Source organism: Eublepharis macularius, chromosome 4, assembly GCF_028583425.1.
Source record: "Eublepharis macularius isolate TG4126 chromosome 4, MPM_Emac_v1.0, whole genome shotgun sequence".
NCBI classification, from domain to species: domain Eukaryota; kingdom Metazoa; phylum Chordata; class Lepidosauria; order Squamata; family Eublepharidae; genus Eublepharis; species Eublepharis macularius.
In genome coordinates, this window is record NC_072793.1 from 174,504,850 (window position 1) to 174,527,206 (window position 22,357).

The window sequence follows — 22,357 nt, forward strand, 5'->3', positions numbered from 1 at the left end:
GCAGAAGGCGGCCTCCACTGCCAGGTTCCTCCGAGCTTGGTCTGGAAAGGCGAGAGAGAGGGGTGGGGGCTGGAAGGAGCCCCTTGTCTGTCCTTTGTTAAACGCGGGTTCCCAACATCTTTTCAGCTTGCTCAACTTCCTCCAAAAAAAATCAGCATCCCTCCCACCGCCTTAGATCCTGCAACAGGAATCAACTTTCGGCTTTTTCTCCCCGAATAAATGCAAATGCCCATTTTGCAAAGACTAGGGTGGAAGGGAGGGGGGAGCCAGAGGCAGGAAGGAGCACCCTCCATTGACAACCCAACACACACACACACGTTTCTTTTCTCCCTAGGAAGAGAACCTCGACTGATTTCAGTACCGGCAGGACGACGAAGAGAAGGCGCATCTGCAACGCGTTTCCTGCGCGTTCCTTCGAACCGCGGCGCTGGCGAAACGCTCTCGCCTCTCCCGGCCTGCGTGCCAAGGTGCCAAAAGGGAGGGGCGTGCGGGAGTCCCTTGGACTTCCGGGGTGGGGGCAGCCCGAGCAGGAAAGGGAGAGAGCCTGCGTGCCTAGAAAGGCCGCGGGGCATTTTCTCACGAGTAGCAGCAGCCGTCCCCGAGATCTGGTGAGCCGAAAGCGCCTTTGGGTGTGGGTGGGTGGAGAGCGTTGTAATGCAGGAAGAACGATTGGGATCGGGGCGTGGGGAGAAGCCCAGGCAGTGAATAGAGACAAAGGAAGGGGGCGGCGAGTGTAGCTTTTGATAACTGGGGGGGCGATCTGGGCGGTGCGCCCCTGTCAACGCTTGGAGCGCCGAGCCTTGGCGGCTGAACTTTCCCCGAGGTTTGCAAGGAGGGCTGCCCCTCACAGAGAGCATGACAGAAGTCCAGCCTGGGCGTTGGTTCCCGTGGCCGGATCCTGCCCTTTCAGGACGGGGCCTAACTCGCAGACCTGTCAATTGACTTGTTTCTTGGGCAGCCGGACGCCTGAGCTGCTCCTCAGTTCCATAAAGACGGAGGCTGCCCAGCCCTATCCAAAGGCAGTGCTGAGTTAGAAAACCCAGATTCTCTTAATCATTTTGGACTGAAAAAAAATTATCGGTGCCAGTCCTTTTAACCTTCTGAGTACCGGAAGCATTTCTGAATCTGCTGACTCTACAGTAGCACCTGTAAGTCTAACAATATTCGTGGTAGGGTATGAGCTTTCATGAGCCACAGCTCAGCTCTTCAGATATCTATCTACTGACTGAATCTTTGCTGTTGATAGGGTTGCCAGCCTCCAGGCGAGGCCTGGTGATCTCCTGAAGTTACAACTGATCTCCAGAAAACAGATATCAGCTCCCCTGGGAAAATGGCTGCATTGGAGGATGGACTGTACGGCATTACAACCTGTTGAGCTCCAGCCCCTTCCCCAAACCTTGTCCTCCACCCCCCAAATCTCCAGGTATTTTCCAACCAAGACCGGGCAACCCTCGCCTCTGACCCCCATGAGCACATGAAACTGTCTTATGCGGAATCAGCCCCTTGGTCCATCAAGGTCAATGTTACCTGCTCAGACTGACTGCAGCTATCCAGGGTCTCGGGCAGAAGTCTTTCACTTCCCCTATTGTCTGGTCCTTTTTACCTGGAGGTGCAAGGGACTTAACCTCTCCTTGACAGGGAAATCAGTTACTACAGAATTCACAGGATACTTCCCCGCTTTGATTTTGTGGGCTTCCTCAGTGCCCAGCACTGGCAAATGACACTGATTGAGCTTTAGAGTTGCCTGCACATACCACGGTCTTGAAACCCATTTCCTTTTGGTTGAGGGCAATGATGTGTGTCCATAGAAGGGTCACATGAACCCCTCCGTGGGGGTGTCTCTTGGGTGATGATGGCAGAGGGTCAGGTGGTTTAGCCTCACCCCCCACTTGACCACACCACTAACGTGAAACCCATTCTAATCAGTCCGGGGGTGCTGAGATTGTTGCCTCCCCCCACACCGTTTTTCCTGAGCATTCCACAAACCTGAAACCCTTTTCTATTGTCTCATGTCGATGAGACTAGTTCTTAGTGGAGCCACACAACCACCTCCATTAGAGGTCTCTCAGGGGTTGGGGAGCTACCACCCCTCAACTTTCCACCTATGCCTGCTACAGCCTCTGGGATGATGAGAAAAGTTCTTAAAGGGTTCACAAAACTATTGCCTCCCCAACATTCCATCTGTGCATGTCAAGGATTCTAAACTTCCTCTTAGACTTACTTTCAACTAAGCGCCAAACTACAAGTGACGAATGACACAGGTTCAACAGTTGTCAGCTTCCCTCCAGTTTTGATGGGAAATGTAGGCAGCTTGGCGGAATGTTGGACAAGTGACAGTTGAAAAGTCCATTGGACAGCAGTCAGAGAAACAAGCTGCAAGACCAGGATGCCTACATTTCCCATCAAAACTTGAGGGAAGCTGACAAGTGTCCAACCTGTGTCAGGCGTCACTTGTAGCTTGGCCCTAAGACCTCTCCTTAGTCAGCCAGGTCATGATGTGTTCTTAGAGGGATCACATGAACCCTTGGAGACCTCTCAGGGGTCACATGGGTCTGGGTCATTTCCCACTACATGGGGTAGAAGTTCCGGGGCAAAGGAAGGTGGATCTTAACATATAGGGAGGGAGGAGGTGGGGCACCTGTCACTTTTTTATGATTGGAGGAGTGTCCTACATATTGCTACTCTCTTAGGTTTGAACCATATGGCTCTCAACCCGAGGAAAGCTTTACTCTGTGGGCCGCAGCTGAAGGAAGTCTTTGTTTTGTCTTTGATTCTTTCCTACAGAGGAAGTCTCTGATGCTGGCCTGATTTCATTCTCTTTTGCTTGCCTGCTGAGAGAGTGTCATAGCTTGCCCCAAGAGCACCTCGTTGGCTTTGCAGGGCTTTGTAGCTCCATCCATTTTGCAATTCCTGGACTTAAGAAAGAAACCGGTAGAAAAATTTTCTAGCTTTGTCTGAGCCTCCCCTGAAAGATGGGAAACTCTGCCAGGCCTAAAAGAAAAAGAGTTCCTGATGCCGTCAAGGCTGCGAAGAATAGGAGGTTCTGGAAAAGAAGAGTGCAGAAAGGCCGGGAGAGGGACACCATCAGCTCAGATGTCCTGTGCCAGCGCTTCAGGCGTTTCCACTACCAGGAGACCAAGGGGCCCCGGGAAGTTTGCAGCCGGCTGCACCGTCTTTGCTGCCAGTGGCTGAAGCCGGAAAGGCACAGCAAGATGGAGATCTTAGACCTGGTGATCCTGGAGCAGTTCCTGGCCATCCTGTCCCCAGAGATGCAGAGCTGGGTCAGGGAATGTGGGCCGGAGACCACTTCCCAGGCGGTGGCCCTGGCAGAAGGCTTCCTCCTGAGCCAGGCGGAGGAAAAGATACAGGAAAAGCAGGTGAGAGAGCGGATAAGAGGGGTGGAATTCATCTTTGGAAACCTGCCCGTTACCCCTCCAGCCCTCTTCCTTTCTTAATTCATTTTCTAATGCCATAGGTGTTATTTCAGACAACTGATTCCCTTGAAGCAAAGAAGACTCCATTAAACATCAGGAAAATGCCAGTTGTCAGCGGGACCTCACAGGAGGGTGACCAACAAAAGGGGACACAGGAGGGTAAGACAGAAGTGGCACATGTACAAAATTACGTTTTGATCCCACTTTTCGTAGCTGAGGGCAGCACTCATGACACTGGGTTCCCTGTCTGTCCCACATTCACTCTGCAGGTAGGCTAGGCTGGGCGTGTCTTGTCCACAGTCAACCAGGAGCCAAGAATCCAAACCCGAGCCTCTCTAATCTGCATTCAGTGCTCTAACCACTGTGTACCACTGTTTCATCTTTGCCAATTTGTATTTTAGAATAGCTCGATTCTCTTATTTCATTGCTTGATTGATAAGCAAACAAAGCAGCATCTCACCATCTAAAGACTAAACCTATAAAATCAGACCAGAATTCAGTTTGGCCGCCAAGAGGATAAAAGACCTATTTTGTCTCCTTCACAGGAAGTGGAAGGACACTGGCACTTAATTCGAGACCTTCTCGTGGTAGAATGGAAACCACTTCTGTGCAGCCAGTTCAGGTAAGGGTACGCGTGTTTGCGGATACCACGGACAGCCAAAAAGACAAATAAGTGGGTACTAGATCAAATCAAGCCTGAATTCTCCCTAGAAGCTAAAATGACAAGACTAAGGCTATCATACTTTGGTCACACCGTAAGAAGAGAAGACTCTTTGAAAAAGTCAATAATGCTAGGAAAAGAGGAAGACAGCAGGAAAAGAGGAAGACCTAAAACGAGATGGCTTGACTCAATAAAAGAAGCCACGTCCTCCAGTTTGCAGGAACTGAACAAGTCTGTTAATGATAGCATGTTTTGGAGGTCGTTTATTCATAGGGTTGCCATAGGTCGGAGGCAACTTGATGGCACATAACACACACGTGTGTGTGCTTACGGAGAAGGGCTGGGGACTCCCCCAGGGGCCTCTGTCCCTGATACCACTTCCTGGGTTTTGTGTCCTTCAGGGAGGGTGTGTATGCTTCTGCTGAAGAACTCCCGGCCATCACACCTGTGATCCACAAGGAGAAAATGTTTCCTTCTTTCAGGACGTGGTGACCTTTGAGGATGTGGCGGTGTATTTCTCAGGGGCGGAGTGGGCTCTGCTGGATCCGGAGCAAAGAGCTCTGCACCAGGAAGTCATGGCGGAGAACGGCAGGAATCTGGCCTCTTTGGGTATGGCTCCCTCTTGAAAGCGGGGATCGCTTCCAATGTCGGTCTGCATCAATGCCATGTGCACACAAGCCTCTCCTGCACCGAATTTCAGCACTTGGAAGATTTTGCTAAGTCCAAACCAGCACATTTAACCATGCCAAAAAGGCAGCATGGTTATCACAAGTTGAAATGTAGTATTTGTATTCAGGATAATTTAGTTCTGATGAACCTATCCAATGCATAAAAATCTAAAGCGTAGCATGACAGGGTAAGATGGAAATCAGGCCAGAACTGAACTCTGCAATAAGCAGATCAACAAACCCCTGGATGGGATGGAAGGCTATAGGTTAGGGGTCCCTTATCTTTTAAGCTTACAGACACCTTTCGAATTCGGACACAGCGTGACAGGCAGTCACTAAATGGCTGCCACAAAATGGCCGCCACAGGAGGCAGAGCCAGCCCCAAAATGGCTGCCACAGCTTACTTTCAATCAGCTTGGGTCTGGCCCTGCCCACTTACTAAAAATATTTGGCAGGCACCAGGAAAAGTTTCAGTGGGGACCCTTGCTGTAGACACTCCATAATCTCTTGAAGATTGGCATTCTGGAGGACTCCCAGAGGAGACTGAGGGCCTTCCTCTGTACTTCCTCATATCTAATCTCAACAGAGGATGCAGAGTAAAGCCTCTCCAGATGAGCTTAAGATGGAAAAGGTAAATGGGGAGAAAGGGTTCTGTGAAGTATGCATGCCCCAGGCCAAGGCTTGATAAGGTTGCCAGGTAGCTATACCTTCCCATCAGGGGGAGGGGGACGCAGTACTCCCCGGCAAAAAGTTGTTCACATTTGCTGATGTGATGTCATCACCTCCGGAAGTGATGTTATCATGTTGGCCGTGGGAGTTGCCTTCCCCCAGGGAGACATTTCTTCCAGTGTTAGAAGACTGTCGAACTATAGGTTCATTGAGAAGGAACACATTTCCCATTTTCAGTTAGCCATGTTAGTCTGTAGTTAGCCTGCATCTGACAAAGAGAACTGTGGTTCTCGAAAGCTTATATTGCAGTAAAGTTGGTTAGTCTTAAAGGTGCTACTGGGCTCTTTTCTATTTTCCATTTTGTCTCCTTCACAGGCAATGGAAGGACAGATCATTCTCGACCGTCTCTTTGTGGTGGAACGGAAACCACCTCTGAACAACCAGATCAGGTATATGGGGGATGCTTATGGGGACCCCTCCAGAGGTCTCTGTCCCCTGTCCTGTCTCCACTGGGGATGGTTCGAATGCTCCCGCTGAAGAACTCCTTGCCTTCACTCTCTTTCTGGATTACCCACAAGGAGAAAACTTTCCCTTCTTCTTTCAGGGTCTGGTGACCTTCGAGGATGTGGCGGTGTTCTTCTCAGAGGAGGAATGGGCTCTGCTGGATCCGGGCCAAAGGGCCCTGCACCAGGAAGTCATGGCGGAGAACGGCAGGAATCTCACCTCCCTCGGTATGCCACCCTTTGTCTTGCCTGATAAATTTGGAAAATAGAAATTACTGTTGGCGTCATTCTGTGTCAGTGCATTGCGGGAAATGCACTGAAAATGACAGTGGCTAGACCCTGTTCCCTTAAAGCTCCATTTATTTGTCTTTTTGTAAAAGGTATTAGACCTGAAAGCCAAAAGATTTTGATCAGCAAACCCAAAAGATAACATCAAAGAATTCATAAAACCTACTTGGAAAAGCACTCAAGCGCTTTCTCTCTTTTAAAAACTCTTCCCGCTTTTTGATGTTTCAAATCCTCCTCATCGGGGTCTTTGGACAGGAAAGCAAAGCCTGTTTGCTACATCAGGAGGAATCAGAGATAGATGTCAGAAGATGCCTCCTGGTTCACCTATCTAGGAACTGGGGGTTGGTCTGACCTGGATGGCTCAGGCTAGTCCTAGCTCATCAGCTCTTGGAAGCTAAGCAGGGTCAGCCTTGGTTAGTACTTGGATGGGAGACCACCATGGAAGCCCAGGGTCGCTATGCAAAGCCAGGCAATGGCAAACCACCTCTGTTCATCTCTTGCCTTGAAAACCCCATGAGCAGTCACCATAAGTCAACTGAGACTTAATGGCATTTTCTGCCACCACTCAGAGGGAGCTTCTCTCCAGGACGGGGCTTCTTTACCCTTTCTTGTGACCTTAAAGTATGCATCTGGCTCCTTTTCCATGACTGCTTTCTTTGTGTCCTGTCAAAATTCTAGTAGTAATTTGACCACATTCCGTCTGTCCATTGTAATGCCTTGTTAGTTCAGCAAGGACAGTTCCCTTGAAAATAATGCTTTAGCCAAGGCAATCTGCACGTTGATCACTTGCAGTTAGACTACTGTGAAGTGCTCTACATGGGGCTGCCCTTGTTTGGAAACTTTAGTTAGCAAGGTCCATGTCAGATGTTTGGAAGGGAAGGCAGCATGGTACAGCTCGATCTCGTCAGATCTTGGAAGCTAAGTAGGGTCGACTCTAATCAGAACTTGAATGGGAGACCACCAGGGAAGACATGGGTTGCTCCGCAGAAGAACAGCAGGAGCCAGTTTGGTGTAGTGTTTAAGAGCGGCAGGACTCTAATCAGGAGAACCGGGTCTAAATCCCCACTCCTCTGCAGCTCTCTCAGAGCTCTCTCAGCCCCACTCACCTCACAGGATGATTGTTGCTGTGGGGATAACAACAACATACTTTGTAAACCACTTTGAGTGGGCACTAAGTCGTCCTGAAGGGCGGTATATAAATCGAATGTTACTATTATTATTTTAGTCTAGTGGCCTCTGAGAGAGGAAGGTTTTCATACACTGGTAATAGGGCCGTACCATAAGGAAATGGTTCAAAGAGATGCTTCAATAAAGGCTGTTACTGTCATTTATGGGATGTTAAATTGCTTATTTCTGCAATCTCTGTCCTACTGTATTGTTTATTAAACGTCTCAAGTGTTGATTTATTGACTTACACTGTGTCATTCGCCTTGAGTCTCAGTGAGAAAGGTGGCCTCGAAATAATGTAAATAATAAACAGACAGACAGATAGATAAGATTTTCAGAGTATAAGCTTTCGAGAGTCAAAGCTCCTTTCTTCAGACACGATTCGGAATGGAGATCGCTAAACCTTTATATCACTGCCAAAGGTGAGTGGGAAGCTCTGACTTTCAAAAGCTTACACTGTGAAACTCCTGTTAGTCTCTAAGGTGCCACTGAACTAAAATCTTGCTGTTCTACTGCAGACCAACATGATTGCCCACCTAAATGATCTGCAGAGGAAGGCAATGGCAAACCACCTCTGTTCCTCTCTTGTCTTGAAAACCCTACAGACCTAGAGTTACCATGAGTCGTCTGCTTCTTGGTGGCCCACAATTATTGTTATGCTGAGTTGTTCCAGTCTTCCTGGAGCCCATGGGCTTAGAAGGGCGTAGCTGTGCTAAATTAATCTCATGTATCAAACTCTGTCCTTCTGGTAGAGATTAATTGTAAGTATTACCCATGAGGCTTGAAAGATTTCTTGGAATAGCTGGGGGTGGTGGAATTCTTTCATCTTCTTGAACGTACAGGTGAGCTGTATGCAGTTGATGTGTCCACATGTTCACTTACTATGTGGAAAGGTAAAGAGGGCACAAGCAAGCTGGCATGGCCTCCGCCTTAAGTGGTCTGCATAGGAGAAATATATGGAGGAAGTGATGCTTTTGGAACACTGCTGGTCACAGGGAGAGGGTGTGCACGTGGGCAGTTCCTCTGCATGTGTACCCCGTGCCAACCACTCAGCCATCTCACAGAGGCAGAGGGCAGGGGTAGCTCATTCGTGCATGTTCTGCCTCCCTGCATAGTGAGTGAACGCACTACATAGGGCTAGTCTAGACCTTGATCCACCTTGACCAATATTGTCTCCTTGGACTGGAAGTCATTGTCGAAAGTCTAGGATGGCGTCTTCCAAACATTGGTATTTTGAGGTGCCAAGGAATGGGCCTGGAACTTTCTGTTTAGAAAGTCCATACTCTGCACCATATTGTCAGCCTGTTCATATAAATCAACAGAGGCTGTTTTTACCCTGGACAAAATCCTCCTGGAAACATGCTTTCTGTTACTCACAAAAGAAATGCTTTGCGTTATTTGTGATTTGAGGCTACCTTTTCTCCTTTACTAAGGTTTTCTTTTTCTTACTTCCGCAGGCGATGTGAGGGTGGCTGAGAAAGTGACAGAGCATCAGAGAAAGAAAACCGAAGCAAAGGAGAAACAGGCAAAGAAATCCATGGCTCCTGAAGGGGCCAGTTGTCTGGAAACCCCAAGCCAAGAAAAAAGTGGTAAAGGAAAGAAAAGAAACAAGCTCTGTCGTGTTGCAAAAACCTTTCCTAGTAAATTAAACCTTAGGCCCCGTTGGAGAACACACAGTGGAGGGAAATGCTCAGAGCTTGGAAAGAGCATCAGTCAGAGCAAAAACCTTAGTTCTTATCAAAGAGTCTCCACAGAGGAAAGACCGTACGAGTGCTCAGTATGCGGGAAGAGGTTTGTTCAGAGTGCACATCTCGCTGCCCATCAGAGAAGCCACACAGGAGAGAAACCATATAAATGCAAAGAGTGTGGAAAAAGGTTCACAGAGGGCAAAAGCCTCATTGCCCACCAAAGAATCCACACAGGGGAAAAGCCCTTTGAATGCTCCGTGTGTGGGAGAAGCTTCAGAGTCAGCATAACCCTTACTTACCACAAGAGAATCCACACAGGAGAGAAACCGTACAAGTGCTCAATATGTGGGAAGATTTTCAGAGTCAGCTCGAGTCTTCGTTCACATCAGAGGATCCACACAGGGGAGAAGCCATATAAATGTTCAGTATGTGAGAAGAGCTTCATTCAAAGTGCCCATCTCATTTCCCATCAGAGAATCCACACAGGGGAGAAACCGTTTCGCTGCTCAGATTGTGGAAAGACCTTCAATCAGAGTGCAAACCTTATCCGACATCAAAGAACGCATAATGGATAGAAGTTATGTAAATCATTGGCCACACAAAACTTCACCTTGGTATTGACCACTCGCCAATTCTTCTATTTCCCATCAATTTATACCTTGCAAGCACTTCACTGATTGGGTGGACTTTGCCCTTGGTTCGGAAGGCTATATACCAATACTCAACACTTCTGGGCCCAGGTTATATATGATATTAATTGTTGATAATAATGGTATTTATTTATTTATCTAGAATATTTATATACCCTGCCTTTCTCCTAATATAGTCAGGATCCATGGCATATCCCTGATGTTTGTTCAGTTTAAGAATGCTATATACCTAAGGGGGAAACATTAGTTGGACTCTCCACTGTGGTTGTTTATTCTTTTAATTGGTGCTTCCGTAGTTTGGACTAGGAAAAAGTGATCAACGTTTATAATAAAGGAATGCCTTATTGAAGTTTTGGAGGTCTTGACATGGAGAAACTCACAGGCATATGGACATTTGTTGAGAGTTCTTTCCCCCCATTTGTTTTGTTCTAATTTTTTTAAAGGTATAGAGAGCGAAAGAGATGGTTAGGGAGGGTCTATGGCTCAGTGGCAGACTATCTGCTTTGAATGCAGAAGGTCCAAGGTTCAGTCCCCAGCATCTCCAGTTAGAAGGACCTGTTGGTAGGTGATGCGAAAGACCTTTGCCTGAGTCCTTGGAAAGCAGCTGCTAGTCTGAGTAGACAAGATTAATTTGGAACTTTCTGCATACGCAACTTATTCCTGATTTTCTTAGCAATCAATATACAAGCATAGGAATTGGTTTCGGTACCATTCTATATGACTTCCCTTCCTCAGCATTTTTACATTTGTGGAATCAGTTTATTTAAATTGCCTTAAATAATCAGGATTTTCAAGTGAGGATGCTGTTGTCATCGGTGACATCATCGATGTCCACCCTTTATTTTTTGTGCATGTTGCACCCTTTTGTGCATGCCCACCCTTTATTTTTTGTGCATGTTGTTATCGCTAGATTGATATAAGGTCTGAATTTTTTTTTAAAAAAAACTGAAAATGAACAATGGTTGTTGTGGGTTTTCCGGGCTGTATTGCCGTGGTCTTGGCATTGTAGTTCCTGACGTTTCGCCAGCAGCTGTGGCTGGCATCTTCAGAGGTGTAGAACCAAAAGATAGAGATCTCTCAGTGTCACAGTGTGGAAAAGATGTGGCAGGTCATTTATATCTACTTAGGAGGGGTGGGACTGAGCTGAGTCATCCTGTAAGAGTTTCCCAGGGTGTGGAATGCTAATGGCGGGAGGCTTCACTGTATCCTGAGGAGGTTCTTTTGCATATGGATTGGTGCTTGATGTGCTAATCTTCTCTGCAGGGCTATTGTCGGGTGTGGAGTGTTTTGTTAGCCTGGTGTTTTTCAGAACTGGAAACCATGCTCTGTTCATTCTTAAGGTTTCTTCTTTCCGGTTGAAGTTTTGCTTATGCTTGTGAATTTCAATGGCTTCCCTGTGCAGTCTGACAAAGTAGTTGGAAGTGTTGTCCAGTATTTTGGTGTCCTGGAATAAGATACTGTGCCCTGTTTGAGTTAGGCTATGTTCAGCCACTGCTGATTTTTCCGGTTGTCCAAGTCTGCAGTGTCTTTCATGTTCTTTTATTCTTGTCTGGATGCTACGCTTTGTGGTCCCGATGTAAACTTGTCCACAGCTGCAGGGTATACGGTATACTCCTGAAGAGGTGAGGGGGTCTCTACTGTCTTTTGCTGATCGTAGCATCTGTTGTATTTTTCGGGTGGGTCTGAATACTGCTTGGAGGTTATGCTTTTTCATAAGCTTTCCCATCTGATCAGTAATTCCTTTGATATATGGCAAAAACACTTTTCCTGTAGGAGACTGTTTTTCCTTGGTTGTTTGATTCATCCTGGGTTTGATTGCTCTTCGGATTTCATTTCTGGAGTAGCCATTTGCCTGAAGTGCGTGGTTTAGATGATTAATTTCCTCATTGAGAAAGTGTGGCTCACATACCCGTCTTGCACGATCCACTAATGTTTTCATTATGCCTCTTTTCTGTCGGGGGTGGTGATTGGAGTTTTTGTGTAAGTACCGATCAGTGTGAGTTAGTTTCCTGTAGACCTTGTGACCTAACTGAAAGTTCGCTTTGCGGATGACCAAGGTATCCAGAAATGGGAGTTTTCCCTCGATTTCTTTCTCCAAGTGACAAGTATGTTGTACTTGATGTTGTATCCCTGTTTACCAAGGTTCCAGTAAAAGACACTATTGCACTGATTAATCAGATTTTCCCAGAGGATGTAACAGCCTTATTCCATCATTGTCTGACAACCAGTTACTTCCAATGGGATAACGAATTCTATGAACAGATAGATGGGGTGGCCATGGGGAGCCCTCTCAGCCCAGTTATAGCAAACTTCTACATGGAACATTTTGAAAAAACAGCTCTAGAATCAGCACCCTACAAACCTAGTGTATGGTTCCGGTTTGTGGATGAAACATTTATCATTTGGAGCCATGGGGAGGAAGAATTGATGGAGTTTTTGAATCATCTCAACAACATCCACCTGAACATACAATTCACAATGGAGAAAGAAATCGAGGGAAAACTCCCATTTCTGGATACCTTGGTCATCCGCAAAGCAAACTTTCAGTTAGGTCACAAGGTCTACAGGAAACCAACTCACACTGATCGGTACTTACACAAAAACTCCAATCACCACCCCCGACAGGAAAGAGGCATAATGAAAACGTTAGTGGATCGTGCAAGACGGATATGTGAGCCACACTTTCTCAATGAGGAAATTAATCATCTAAACCACGCACTTCAGGCAAATGGCTACTCCAGAAATGAAATCCGAAGAGCAATCAAACCCAGGATGAATCAAACAACCAAGGAAAAACAGTCTCCTACAGGAAAAGTGTTTTTGCCATATATCAAAGGAATTACTGATCAGATGGGAAAGCTTATGAAAAAGCATAACCTCCAAGAAGTATTCAGACCCACCCGAAAAATACAACAGATGCTACGATCAGCAAAAGACAGTAGAGACCCCCTCACCTCTGCAGGAGTATACCGTATACCCTGCAGCTGTGGACAAGTTTACATCGGGACCACAAAGCGTAGCATCCAGACAAGAATAAAAGAACATGAAAGACACTGCAGACTTGGACAACCGGAAAAATCAGTAGTGGCTGAACATAGCCTAACTCAAACAGGGCACAGTATCTTATTCCAGGACACCAAAATACTGGACAACACTTCCAACTACTTTGTCAGACTGCACAGGGAAGCCATTGCAATTCACAAGCATAAGCAAAACTTAACAGGAAAGAAGAAACCTTAAGAATGAACAGAGCATGGTTTCCAGTTCTGAAAAACACCAGGCTAACAAAACACTCCACACCCGACAATAGCCCTGCAGAGAAGATTAGCACATCAAGCACCAATCCATATGCAAAAGAACCTCCTCAGGATACAGTGAAGCCTCCCGCCATTAGCATTCCACACCCTGGGAAACTCTTACAGGATGACTCAGCTCAACCCCACCCCTCCTGAGTAGATATAAATGACCTGCCACATCTTTTCCACACTGTGACACTGAGACATCTCTATCTTTTGGTGCTACACCTCTGAAGATGCCAGCCACAGCTGCTGGCGAAACGTCAGGAACTACAATGCCAAGACCACGGCAATACAGCCCGGAAAACCCACAACAACCATTGTTCTCCGGCTGTGAAAGCCTTCGACAATACATGAAAATGAACACATGGGGAAATCTTTCCATGGGAAAGCCTAAAAGGGGAGCAGCTCCACCACCCATACCTAAGTTCCCCCTTGCAGTCCAAACTACAGAGCCATACCCGGGCTGACCCAGAGCGAGGAGAGGGAGGCTGGCACTGGCAGGACAAAGTGACCTCTGTTTGGAAAGAGCCTGGAGAACAGCGGCTATGTGCTTTTCAAACTGCTGTGCCTTTTTTGGTGTCAGAAGTGGCCCACCCCCACCCCCGTCCTGGGTCACCAAAGATTTTTCATTTTTTTTTCATATTGCTATATCAACCTACCATTGTAACAATAAATGCAGCAGATTCTTTGAATTCCCAGCTTTCAATAAAAAAGGGAAGTCTCTAGTCCCTTCTTATATAGAGATATAAGAAAAAAGGCATATATCTGCAATGGAAGGAGCTAGAGACTTACAGTGTTTTTTATTTGAAAGCTGGGAATTCAGAAAATCTGTTGCATCTGTTGATGATATATCAATATGAAAATAATGATAAAAAAAACTAGGAAGGGAGGGAACAGAAGGGAGGGAGAAGGCTAGACTGACCATGATGGACCGAGGGTCTGATTCAGGGTAAGGGAGTTTTATCTGATCATGTGGTGGAACAAGGAATACCACTCCTGAGAGCGCATCAAATAGGACTAGTTAAAATCCCTTTCAAGATGTTTATACATTAGTAAAGAAATGCAGCTGTGGAGATTATCAAATCCCAGTCTGAGGGGATTATTTCCTTTATTCAACTCCACACAAGACTTGCTCTGTGGTAGTCAACCCATGTTTCATGTTTCAGATTTGTAATGTTCAGATGAGGTCAATGAATAACGCAGAATTCTTTCTTGGAAATATCCCCCAAAGACATTATTTAGATACCCGAGGTTAAACAGTGTCATCTTGAGCAGGGTTACGTTCTTCTAAATCCATTAAAGGTTTTAGGAAGGGTGTAACTCTCTTTAGGATTACTTTGTAAATATATGGTTTTTTCAGCAGATACTGGAGGTTGTGAGGAATGACACTGAAGGATGGGGGTTTTTTACATCATGTTAAGATATTGGTAGAATGCTGCAAAAATAGAAATGTTCAGGAGCATATTTTTCTAAGGGGCTTAGAACTGTAGTATAGTACAGCCCGGAGGGTTATTTTATAAGGCAGTAGAATTGTAGTCTGTTGCAGCGTTTATTGTATGCATCACCTTTCTTTCATGGCAGTACCTTCTATTTTTGTAATCCACTTTCTGCCTTACAGAATGTCATTCCTTGGGGAGAAGGCTGCATTGTTTTCCAATTCTGTAATCCTAGTCCTATTGCATTGGGTATGCTTATGCCTTATGCTATCTGATCGAGTTGTTAGACATGTGCCTTGCATTTCAGTGAGAAGGGTGAGCTACTCATGAAATAAATAAATGCACAAATAAAATTTCCATTAGGGGAAATATTAAGAGCCCTGTGGCGCAGAGTGGTAAACTGCAGTACTCCAGCCCAAGCTCTGCTCACGACCCGAGTTCGATCCCGGCGGAAGTCAGGTTCAGGTAGCCGGCTCAAGGTTGACTCAGCCTTCCGTCCTTCCGAGGTCAGTAAAATGATTACCCAGTTTCCTGGGGGTAAAGTGTAGATGACTGGGGAAGGCAATGGCAAACCACCCCGTCAAAAGTCTGCCAAGAAAACGTCACGATGCAACGTCCCCCCATGGGTCAGTAATGACTCGATGCTTGCACAGGGGACTACCTTTACCTAGGGGGAATATTAGGGAGAGGCAGTGGATATAGTGGTTAGAGTGTTGGACTAGGATCTGGGAGACCTGGGTTGAAATCCTTGCTCTGCCAATGGAAGCTTGTTTGGTGACCTTGGGCCAGTCATTCTGTCCCTCCTAACCTACCCCACAGAATCATTGTGGAGGGGAGAATGATGTGGAAAGTTACTTTGGGCCTTCGTTGGGAAGAACAACGGAAAAAAATATGTAAATAAATATTCAGAAGTCAATAGAACTTAGAAAGGCTAATTAAGGATGAAAGCCAGTAATTAGAAAGAAAGCTACAAGACGAACATAAAAAATCCAGAAATTTGAGGGAATATGAAAGGTTGTTTAACTTTGAGGTTTGTCGGAATTTCTGAAAGTCTCCCAGAATTAATGATGAGTTTTGTTCAGCAGAAAGATTTTTGGGCCTGGCAATAAACTCTATCAGCAGAAAAGTTTTAAGACGTGAGAAAAATAAAAACAATATTACTAATACATTATGAGTGAGTAATCAGTATCTGCCTTGAACAGGAGATGTGCTGGAACGCTTCACAAATTTGTGTAAGATATGGCATGAATCAGATTTCCCATTAGAAGTGTGATATTAATATCTTCCGATCAAAAATCAAAATTCTACAACCTCAAGCCCAGGATCTGAAAAAAATCAAAAGCACTTTTTCCAGTAGATGAGATTGTTGTTGCTATAAAAAGATTACAAAATAGGAAGGCCGTTGGGCCAGCTGGTTTGATGTGTGAAAACTCCTGATGAACAGCTTAAAGAACCATTAAACAGACTCATCAATGAGTCAGTTCTGTGAAAACATAGTCTATTTTTTGGAATGAAGCCAGAATAGTTGTCACATTAAAACCAGTTATTGCTAATGCACTAATCGATGTTATTTTGAATTTTATTGACCGGCTTTTTATGAAATTGATGTTTGTTACTGAAATCCATGATTTGTTAGTTTGTTTTAAGCAGTGTTTGTGTTTTTAGATGCTGAAAAAACATTTGATAGAGTAGAATGGAGGTGATTATAGGATAAATTAAAATGTTTTAATTGGGGGTGAGTGGGAATTTACAGATTGGGTGTTTTAAATATACAGGCACTCAGGAAAGCCTGATCTTCTCTGATCTTGGAAGCTAAGCAGGGTCGGCCCTGGTTAGTAATTGGATGGGAGACCACCAAAGAAGATCAGGGTCTCTAGGCAGAGGCAGGCAATGGCAAACCACCTTTGTTAGTCTCTTGCCTTGTAAGCCCCAGCAGGGGTCACCATAAGTCAGCTATGACTAGATAGGACTTTCTACCACCGCCACCACCATGAACAAGACCAGATAAATTATTAATAGAGATGCATCTGAATTATTTTCATTTCATTTTTGCTATTTGTATGAATCATGTTTTGCTATTGCAATAAGAAGTAATGCATATGTATTAGAAAACCTGTATTCGAATTTTTGCTTTTTGAAGATTACTTTGCACTTATGTTGACAAATCTACCAGATTCAGTTAAAGAGTTGTTTGCCATCCTAAATGATTTGGGTCAAATGTCAGCATAAAAAGTGAACTTGAACAAAGATGAATGTCTTGATAGGAATAACAAGCCAAAAGGAGGAAACGGCCACTTAGATTGCGGTGTTTTGCAGCTTTGTAGCTTTATTATTTTTTATTATCAATATTATTTGTCTTTGTTATAGCGACTAATAAAATTTATTTTTTAAAAAATGGTGAGATGTTGAGAGTATTCCTTCAGGGTAGGGCAAGATGACATAGAGCAAACTGCAGTAAAATTGGGATGGGAGAAAATTGTTTCCTAACTTATGCGTATACCACATTTTGAGAGATCTTTTGAGCCTTACTATGCAAGAGGAAACTCAACTGGAAAAGAATTCTGACACAGGTATTAAATGTTCTTAATTACATACTTTATTAAGATACACAGCAGATTCTGTGTCATGCATCAAAAAAGACTTGCGACCTTGGGGTTTAATTCAGTGCGGTAGATCCAACCATCCTGGACAGCTACTGGATAGCTGGTGGTTAAAGTGTCAAACTAAGATCTGGGAGACCCAGGTTCGAATCCCTGCTCTGCCATGGAACTTCACTGGATAACCTTGGGTATTCACACACAATCAGCCCAACTTACCTCACAGGGTTGTTTAATCTAATAAAATCTATCTCCCATGTAGCCAACCTTCCAATGGAAGAGGCACTTAATTTGCAGAAAAACTCATGAGATCGGAGGAAGGTTTCAATCTTGAGCCAAAAAAAAAAGTGGAGGTATAAATATATGAATGAGTGAATGAATGAACTCTGCTTATTAGAGTGGTAGGGTAGGGGAAGAATCTCTGTGACTGATCTCCTCATTCTAACAAAAGCTCTTTTACAAAGTTCAGTAATGCTTCACTACTATGGTAACACAACATAATAGAGTACTAGACTTGATAGGGTCACTGGTTTCTAAGGGCAAAAGAGGCTTCGAATTTAATCTTTGCCCTTCTTCTGTAGTGGAGGAAATTAAAAGTGATAGGACAGGTAGAAGATGAAACCAATCAATGGCAGGAAAAAGTGAAAGACTCACTTTTCTAGGATGAGACAACTCCTTATCACCTCCTTTCTAGATTTCTGACAGAAGTCCTGTCCAATCGCTTCCAACTGGGAAGGGTCAAGAGCGTGGTTAAGTGTTTGGGCTGTGAATCAGCACTCTGCTGATTCGAATCTCACTACTGCCATGAGCTCAGCAGGTGGCCTTGGGGATGCCACTCCTCTCAACCCCAGTTCCCCAGCTGTATTATGGGGATAGTAATAACACAGATTTTATTCACTGCTCTGAGTGAGGTCCTAATCTGTCTAGAAGAGCAGTATATAAACACAGTTGTTGTTGTTGTTGTTGTTGTTGTTGTTGTTGTTGTTAGTGTTCTACATAATTCTGAACATTATCCAGTGTTCCCTGTCAGTATTATTCTGGGGTCTCTTCACTAGCTGCCAATTAGTTTCTGGGTCCAATGTAGGAGCTGGTTCTTACCTTGAAAGCACTTCATGATGTGGGGTTCACATTTCCGAAAGACCGGTTCTCCCTGCGTGGTCCCATGTGGCAGCTCCATTCGTCTCAGCAAGTTCTATGATCAGTTCCTCCAGTGTCTAAGTCACATTCTGCCATGGACTTTTTCTGTGGCTTCTCTATGCCTCTGGGACGCCCTTCTGGAGAGAAATCAAGGGGTCTCCCACTCCCTGGGCTTTCCTGTGATGATGCAACATGGAGCTATTCCAGAGACCTTTTGGGGCAGCCTGAGTTTAGGCAAAGGGAGAATACTCTGCTAGCTGGGGCACAAACTCCAGAACACAAACTCCCCCCACATGTCCACCAAATATGATAGAATGTTGCATCCGTACATTGACATTTCCAACACCTTCCACTGTAATCCTTATTGGTTCTTGCAAGATCCTTGGGGAGTGATAGACCATCAAAAAAACATTTTGTACCAATTCTCTCTTAACATTTGACAGCCTGTAAATTTGATTTCTTTTGTCCCTAAGTTTTCTCACTGATTTATAGAGACACTTTCTGCAAACTTTTCCATCCATTTTATCATCCAATTTTTAACTTGATCCAATTCTGTGGCATATTGCAGAAAAATTTTATATTTTATATACTTTTCCTAAGAAGTGCTATGAATGTCGAACACTGTTTTCTGTTCTAGTTGGCCATCTTCTTTGGATATTTGTTCTTTCAGACTGAACACCGTTTGACAATCCATCAACCAGGGGATGTTTTTGACTTTGAGCACCCATCTCTCGCCAGCCTTTTCTTCTCCTCCCTTTTTACAACTGGGGCTTGCTCTCTGCTGCCACGGTCTGGCTAGAATTAGAATTGCAGTTGGTCAGCTGGCATCCAGACTCTCACAGTGCAATCCTATGCAGAGTTACTCCAGTCTAAGTCCATTGAAGTCAATGGCCTTAGACTGGTGTAACTCTCCATAGGATTGCACTGTCAGTGGAAGAATCGGTCACTGCCGGGGTGGGTCTGCCTCGGCTGCCCTAATCAGCCAACGTGGCCCTAGGCAATTGCCTGCGGTACCAGTGAAAGGGTACCTCAAAATGGCCCAAGCCAGCCCTGACCTGACACAGAGGCATCTTCAAGGAAGCAGCAGCCACATTATGAGGCTAGTGCATGAGGTTTTCTGTACTTTCAGGGGCCCAGAGGACCTCAACATCAGGAACAGAATTTTTTATCTTAATATAACACACACAAAAGAACCTGCCACTGAACAGCTAAGAGGTCGTATCTTATGTCATACCTGAGCATCGAGAAAATGAGAAGAGTAAAAACACATTCCTCTTTCCCTAGATGTAAAACCTCTCTCTCTCTCTCTCATGCGAAAGGGAGAGGCAAAAATACTGTAATACTTGCAGTTTTTTTCACTTCGGATTACCTTCTCCCTCTGGCTGGCTGCCTCTCTTCAGACCCTCTGCTGTGGGTGTTAAAAGCGTGAGTGGCTGTCCCCCTCTTAAAGGGCACCCTCCTTCCCCCCACAAGTCCCCCAACCCCCCAACCCCCCAATAAATTCACCAAGGGAAGGAGAGACTTAAAATTACTGGGTCATTTTGAGGTGGGAGGTCTCCATTGTGTACTCTCTCTTTTTTGTCCTCTAGTGCTACATTCATTACTATAGAAATGGCTGCTCTGCCAGTTTAATCATCTTGGAATTTAGAAGGGATTGGAAATTGAGGGGAAGAACTGGATACAGTGTGTGAGCTTAACCCCTGAGCATTCCAAGAGTGCAGGTGACAAAGAAGGATGAAAAAAGAGGAACCTTTTATTAAGAAGCTAGAAACAAAGCCCATTGTGAGGAAAAAATACAATGGGCTCTAGAAAGGGGAGAGTGGGAAGGCAGGCAATCCCTCCTCCTCCATCACTAATCCCAGCCAGTGAAGGAGGGGGGTGGGCATTGCCACCTCCTCCAAGTCTGATCTTGGCCACTTCAAGGAGCTACCTGTACCACACTTGATACAGGCCAGGTAAAGGGGGGCAGGCATTGCCACCTGCTCCGCTCCTGATCCCAGCCAGGTGAAGGAGAAGCAGTCATTGCCTCCTGGTCTGTGCCTGATTACGGCTGGGTGAAGGGGAAAGGTCATTGCCTCCTGCTCTGCGCCTGATTACAGCTGGGTGAAGGCAGGCAGGTATTGCCGCCTGCTTTCTGCTGGGTGAAAGGAGGAGCAGGCATTGCCTCCTTCTCTGCTCCTGATTCCAAAAACCACAAAGGGCTCCTCCAGAAACTACAGAGAATTAACAAAACACCACCCTTCCCTGAGAACACAGTCAAAATTGTTACAATATTAATAAGTTGATATATGTGTATAAAATGCAGAAAGTGCTCAATTTCATCAATAAATTACAATAAATATATTAGACAATCTACATCACAATAAATAAGCCTATTTAACAACAATATTCAACGGGTGGGAAAAAATACAAGATTCAAAGACAATACAAAGTCAATACAAAAATAGTTCATTCATCTAAAGTGCCTGCTGGTATTTGAGCCAAATCCATCAAGGAGCTATAAAGTGAATCATCTGATGCTGTACAATTGCCTGCAGATGTCTGCGAAGCCATGAAGCTTCAAAGTGCCAGCGTGCACTTTAAATGAATGAACTATTTTTGTATTGACTTTGATCCCAACTGGGTGAAGGGGAGGCGGGCATTGCCACCTGCTCCGCTTCTAGTACCGGCTGTGTTAAGGCATGGGGTGGGCATTGCCACCTGTTATGCTCCTAATACCAGCTGCGTTAAGGCAGGGGGTGGATGGGCATTGCCTCCTGCTCTGTTCCTAATACCAACAGAGAATTAGGCCATCCCTGTAAGAAACTATGATGCAAAAAAGAGGGAGGTGAATCCCACAGGGAACAAAAGAATCAATTTCATGCCATTTATAATACAATGAGTCAATTTATAAGTGCAATTGAAAGTGCAAAGTGCTGTTCATAAATATTCCCACAATATAACAAATTCATAAATATCCATTCACAAATGTCCATACAAGTCCATACAAGGCAACATTTCATATATGAGCATTCTCCAAATAGTCCATAACTTCCGGGTAAATCCTTGATGAAACAGTTTTTTCTTTCTTTCCAGATCTTCACGTGAAGAAACATCGCCGCCTTGTCCGGGTTGAGTGACTTAAGTGCTTAGGGGTGTTCCCCATGGGGGCTTTGAAATAGACTCCTGAAGAAGCAAGTGCGAAATCTGCTTGCAGCCGGCCACAGATTGAGGGTTATGCAGGAATGAGGTTTACTGCTGCTTTTACAACTGACCTCATTATTGTTATACAGGAGAAGGTTACGCAGAAATGAGATTTACTGCTGCCTTTACAACTCACCCCACGAGTGTTTTGCAGGGGTGAGGCTGACTGTTGTTTTTATAACTTACCTCATGGCAGGAAAGCCTTTCTACTTTATATTTATGAATGCATAAGAAAGAAGATCTGGAAAGAAAGAAAAAACTGTTTCATCAAGGATTTACCCGGAAGTTATGGACTATTTGGAGAATGCTCATATATGAAATGTTGCCTTGTATGGACTTGTATGGACATTTGTGAATGGATATTTATGAATTTGTTATATTGTGGGAATATTTATGAATTGTCAGCACTTTGCACTTTCAATTGCACTTATAAATTGACTCATTGTATTATAAATGGCATGAAATTGATTCTTTTGTTCCCTGTGGGATTCACCTCCCTCCTTTTTGCATCACTGTTCCTAATACCAGCTGTGTTACGGAGGGGGAGATGGCCTTTTTCACCTGCTCCACTCCTAATACCAGCTGGGTTAAGGTGCGGGTGGGCATTGCCACCTGCTCCACTCCTAATACCAGCTGGGTTAAGCTGGGTGGAGGCATTGCCACCTGCTCTGCTCCTAATATCAGCTGGATTAAGGTGGGGGGAGGGCATTTCCACCTGCTCTACTTCTAATACCAGTTGGATTAAGGCGAGGGTGGGCATTGCCACCTGCTCCGGTTTTTACTGTATGGCCTTCCTCATGGTTAAAATATTTGTATACACACATCCATACAATGCAAAAATTATTCCTGACCAACACTTTGAACTACACAAACAAGATACCAAGGAGATATTTTCATAGAAAGGTTATACCCTACTGTATTGTTGTAGTTGGTTTAGATCATCAGAAACTGGTTTTTAAATAATGGTTATAAATGAT

General features: G+C 44.9%; 1 protein-coding gene across 1 annotated transcript in view; it reads left to right on the plus strand.

Moving 5' to 3' along the window:
• The first annotated feature begins 3,341 nt into the window (after positions 1-3,341).
• Positions 3,342-22,357, plus strand: part of LOC129327190 (zinc finger protein 420-like) — a 39,243-nt gene continuing 20,227 nt past the window's right edge. The window contains exons 1-7 of the mRNA XM_054975673.1: positions 3,342-3,377; positions 3,476-3,593; positions 3,980-4,056; positions 4,578-4,704; positions 5,808-5,881; positions 6,037-6,163; positions 8,848-9,640. Coding sequence (XP_054831648.1) covers positions 3,536-3,593; positions 3,980-4,056; positions 4,578-4,704; positions 5,808-5,881; positions 6,037-6,163; positions 8,848-9,640 — 1,256 coding nt within the window. The 5' untranslated portion in view covers positions 3,342-3,377; positions 3,476-3,535. The remainder of the gene's footprint in view (positions 3,378-3,475; positions 3,594-3,979; positions 4,057-4,577; positions 4,705-5,807; positions 5,882-6,036; positions 6,164-8,847; positions 9,641-22,357) is intronic.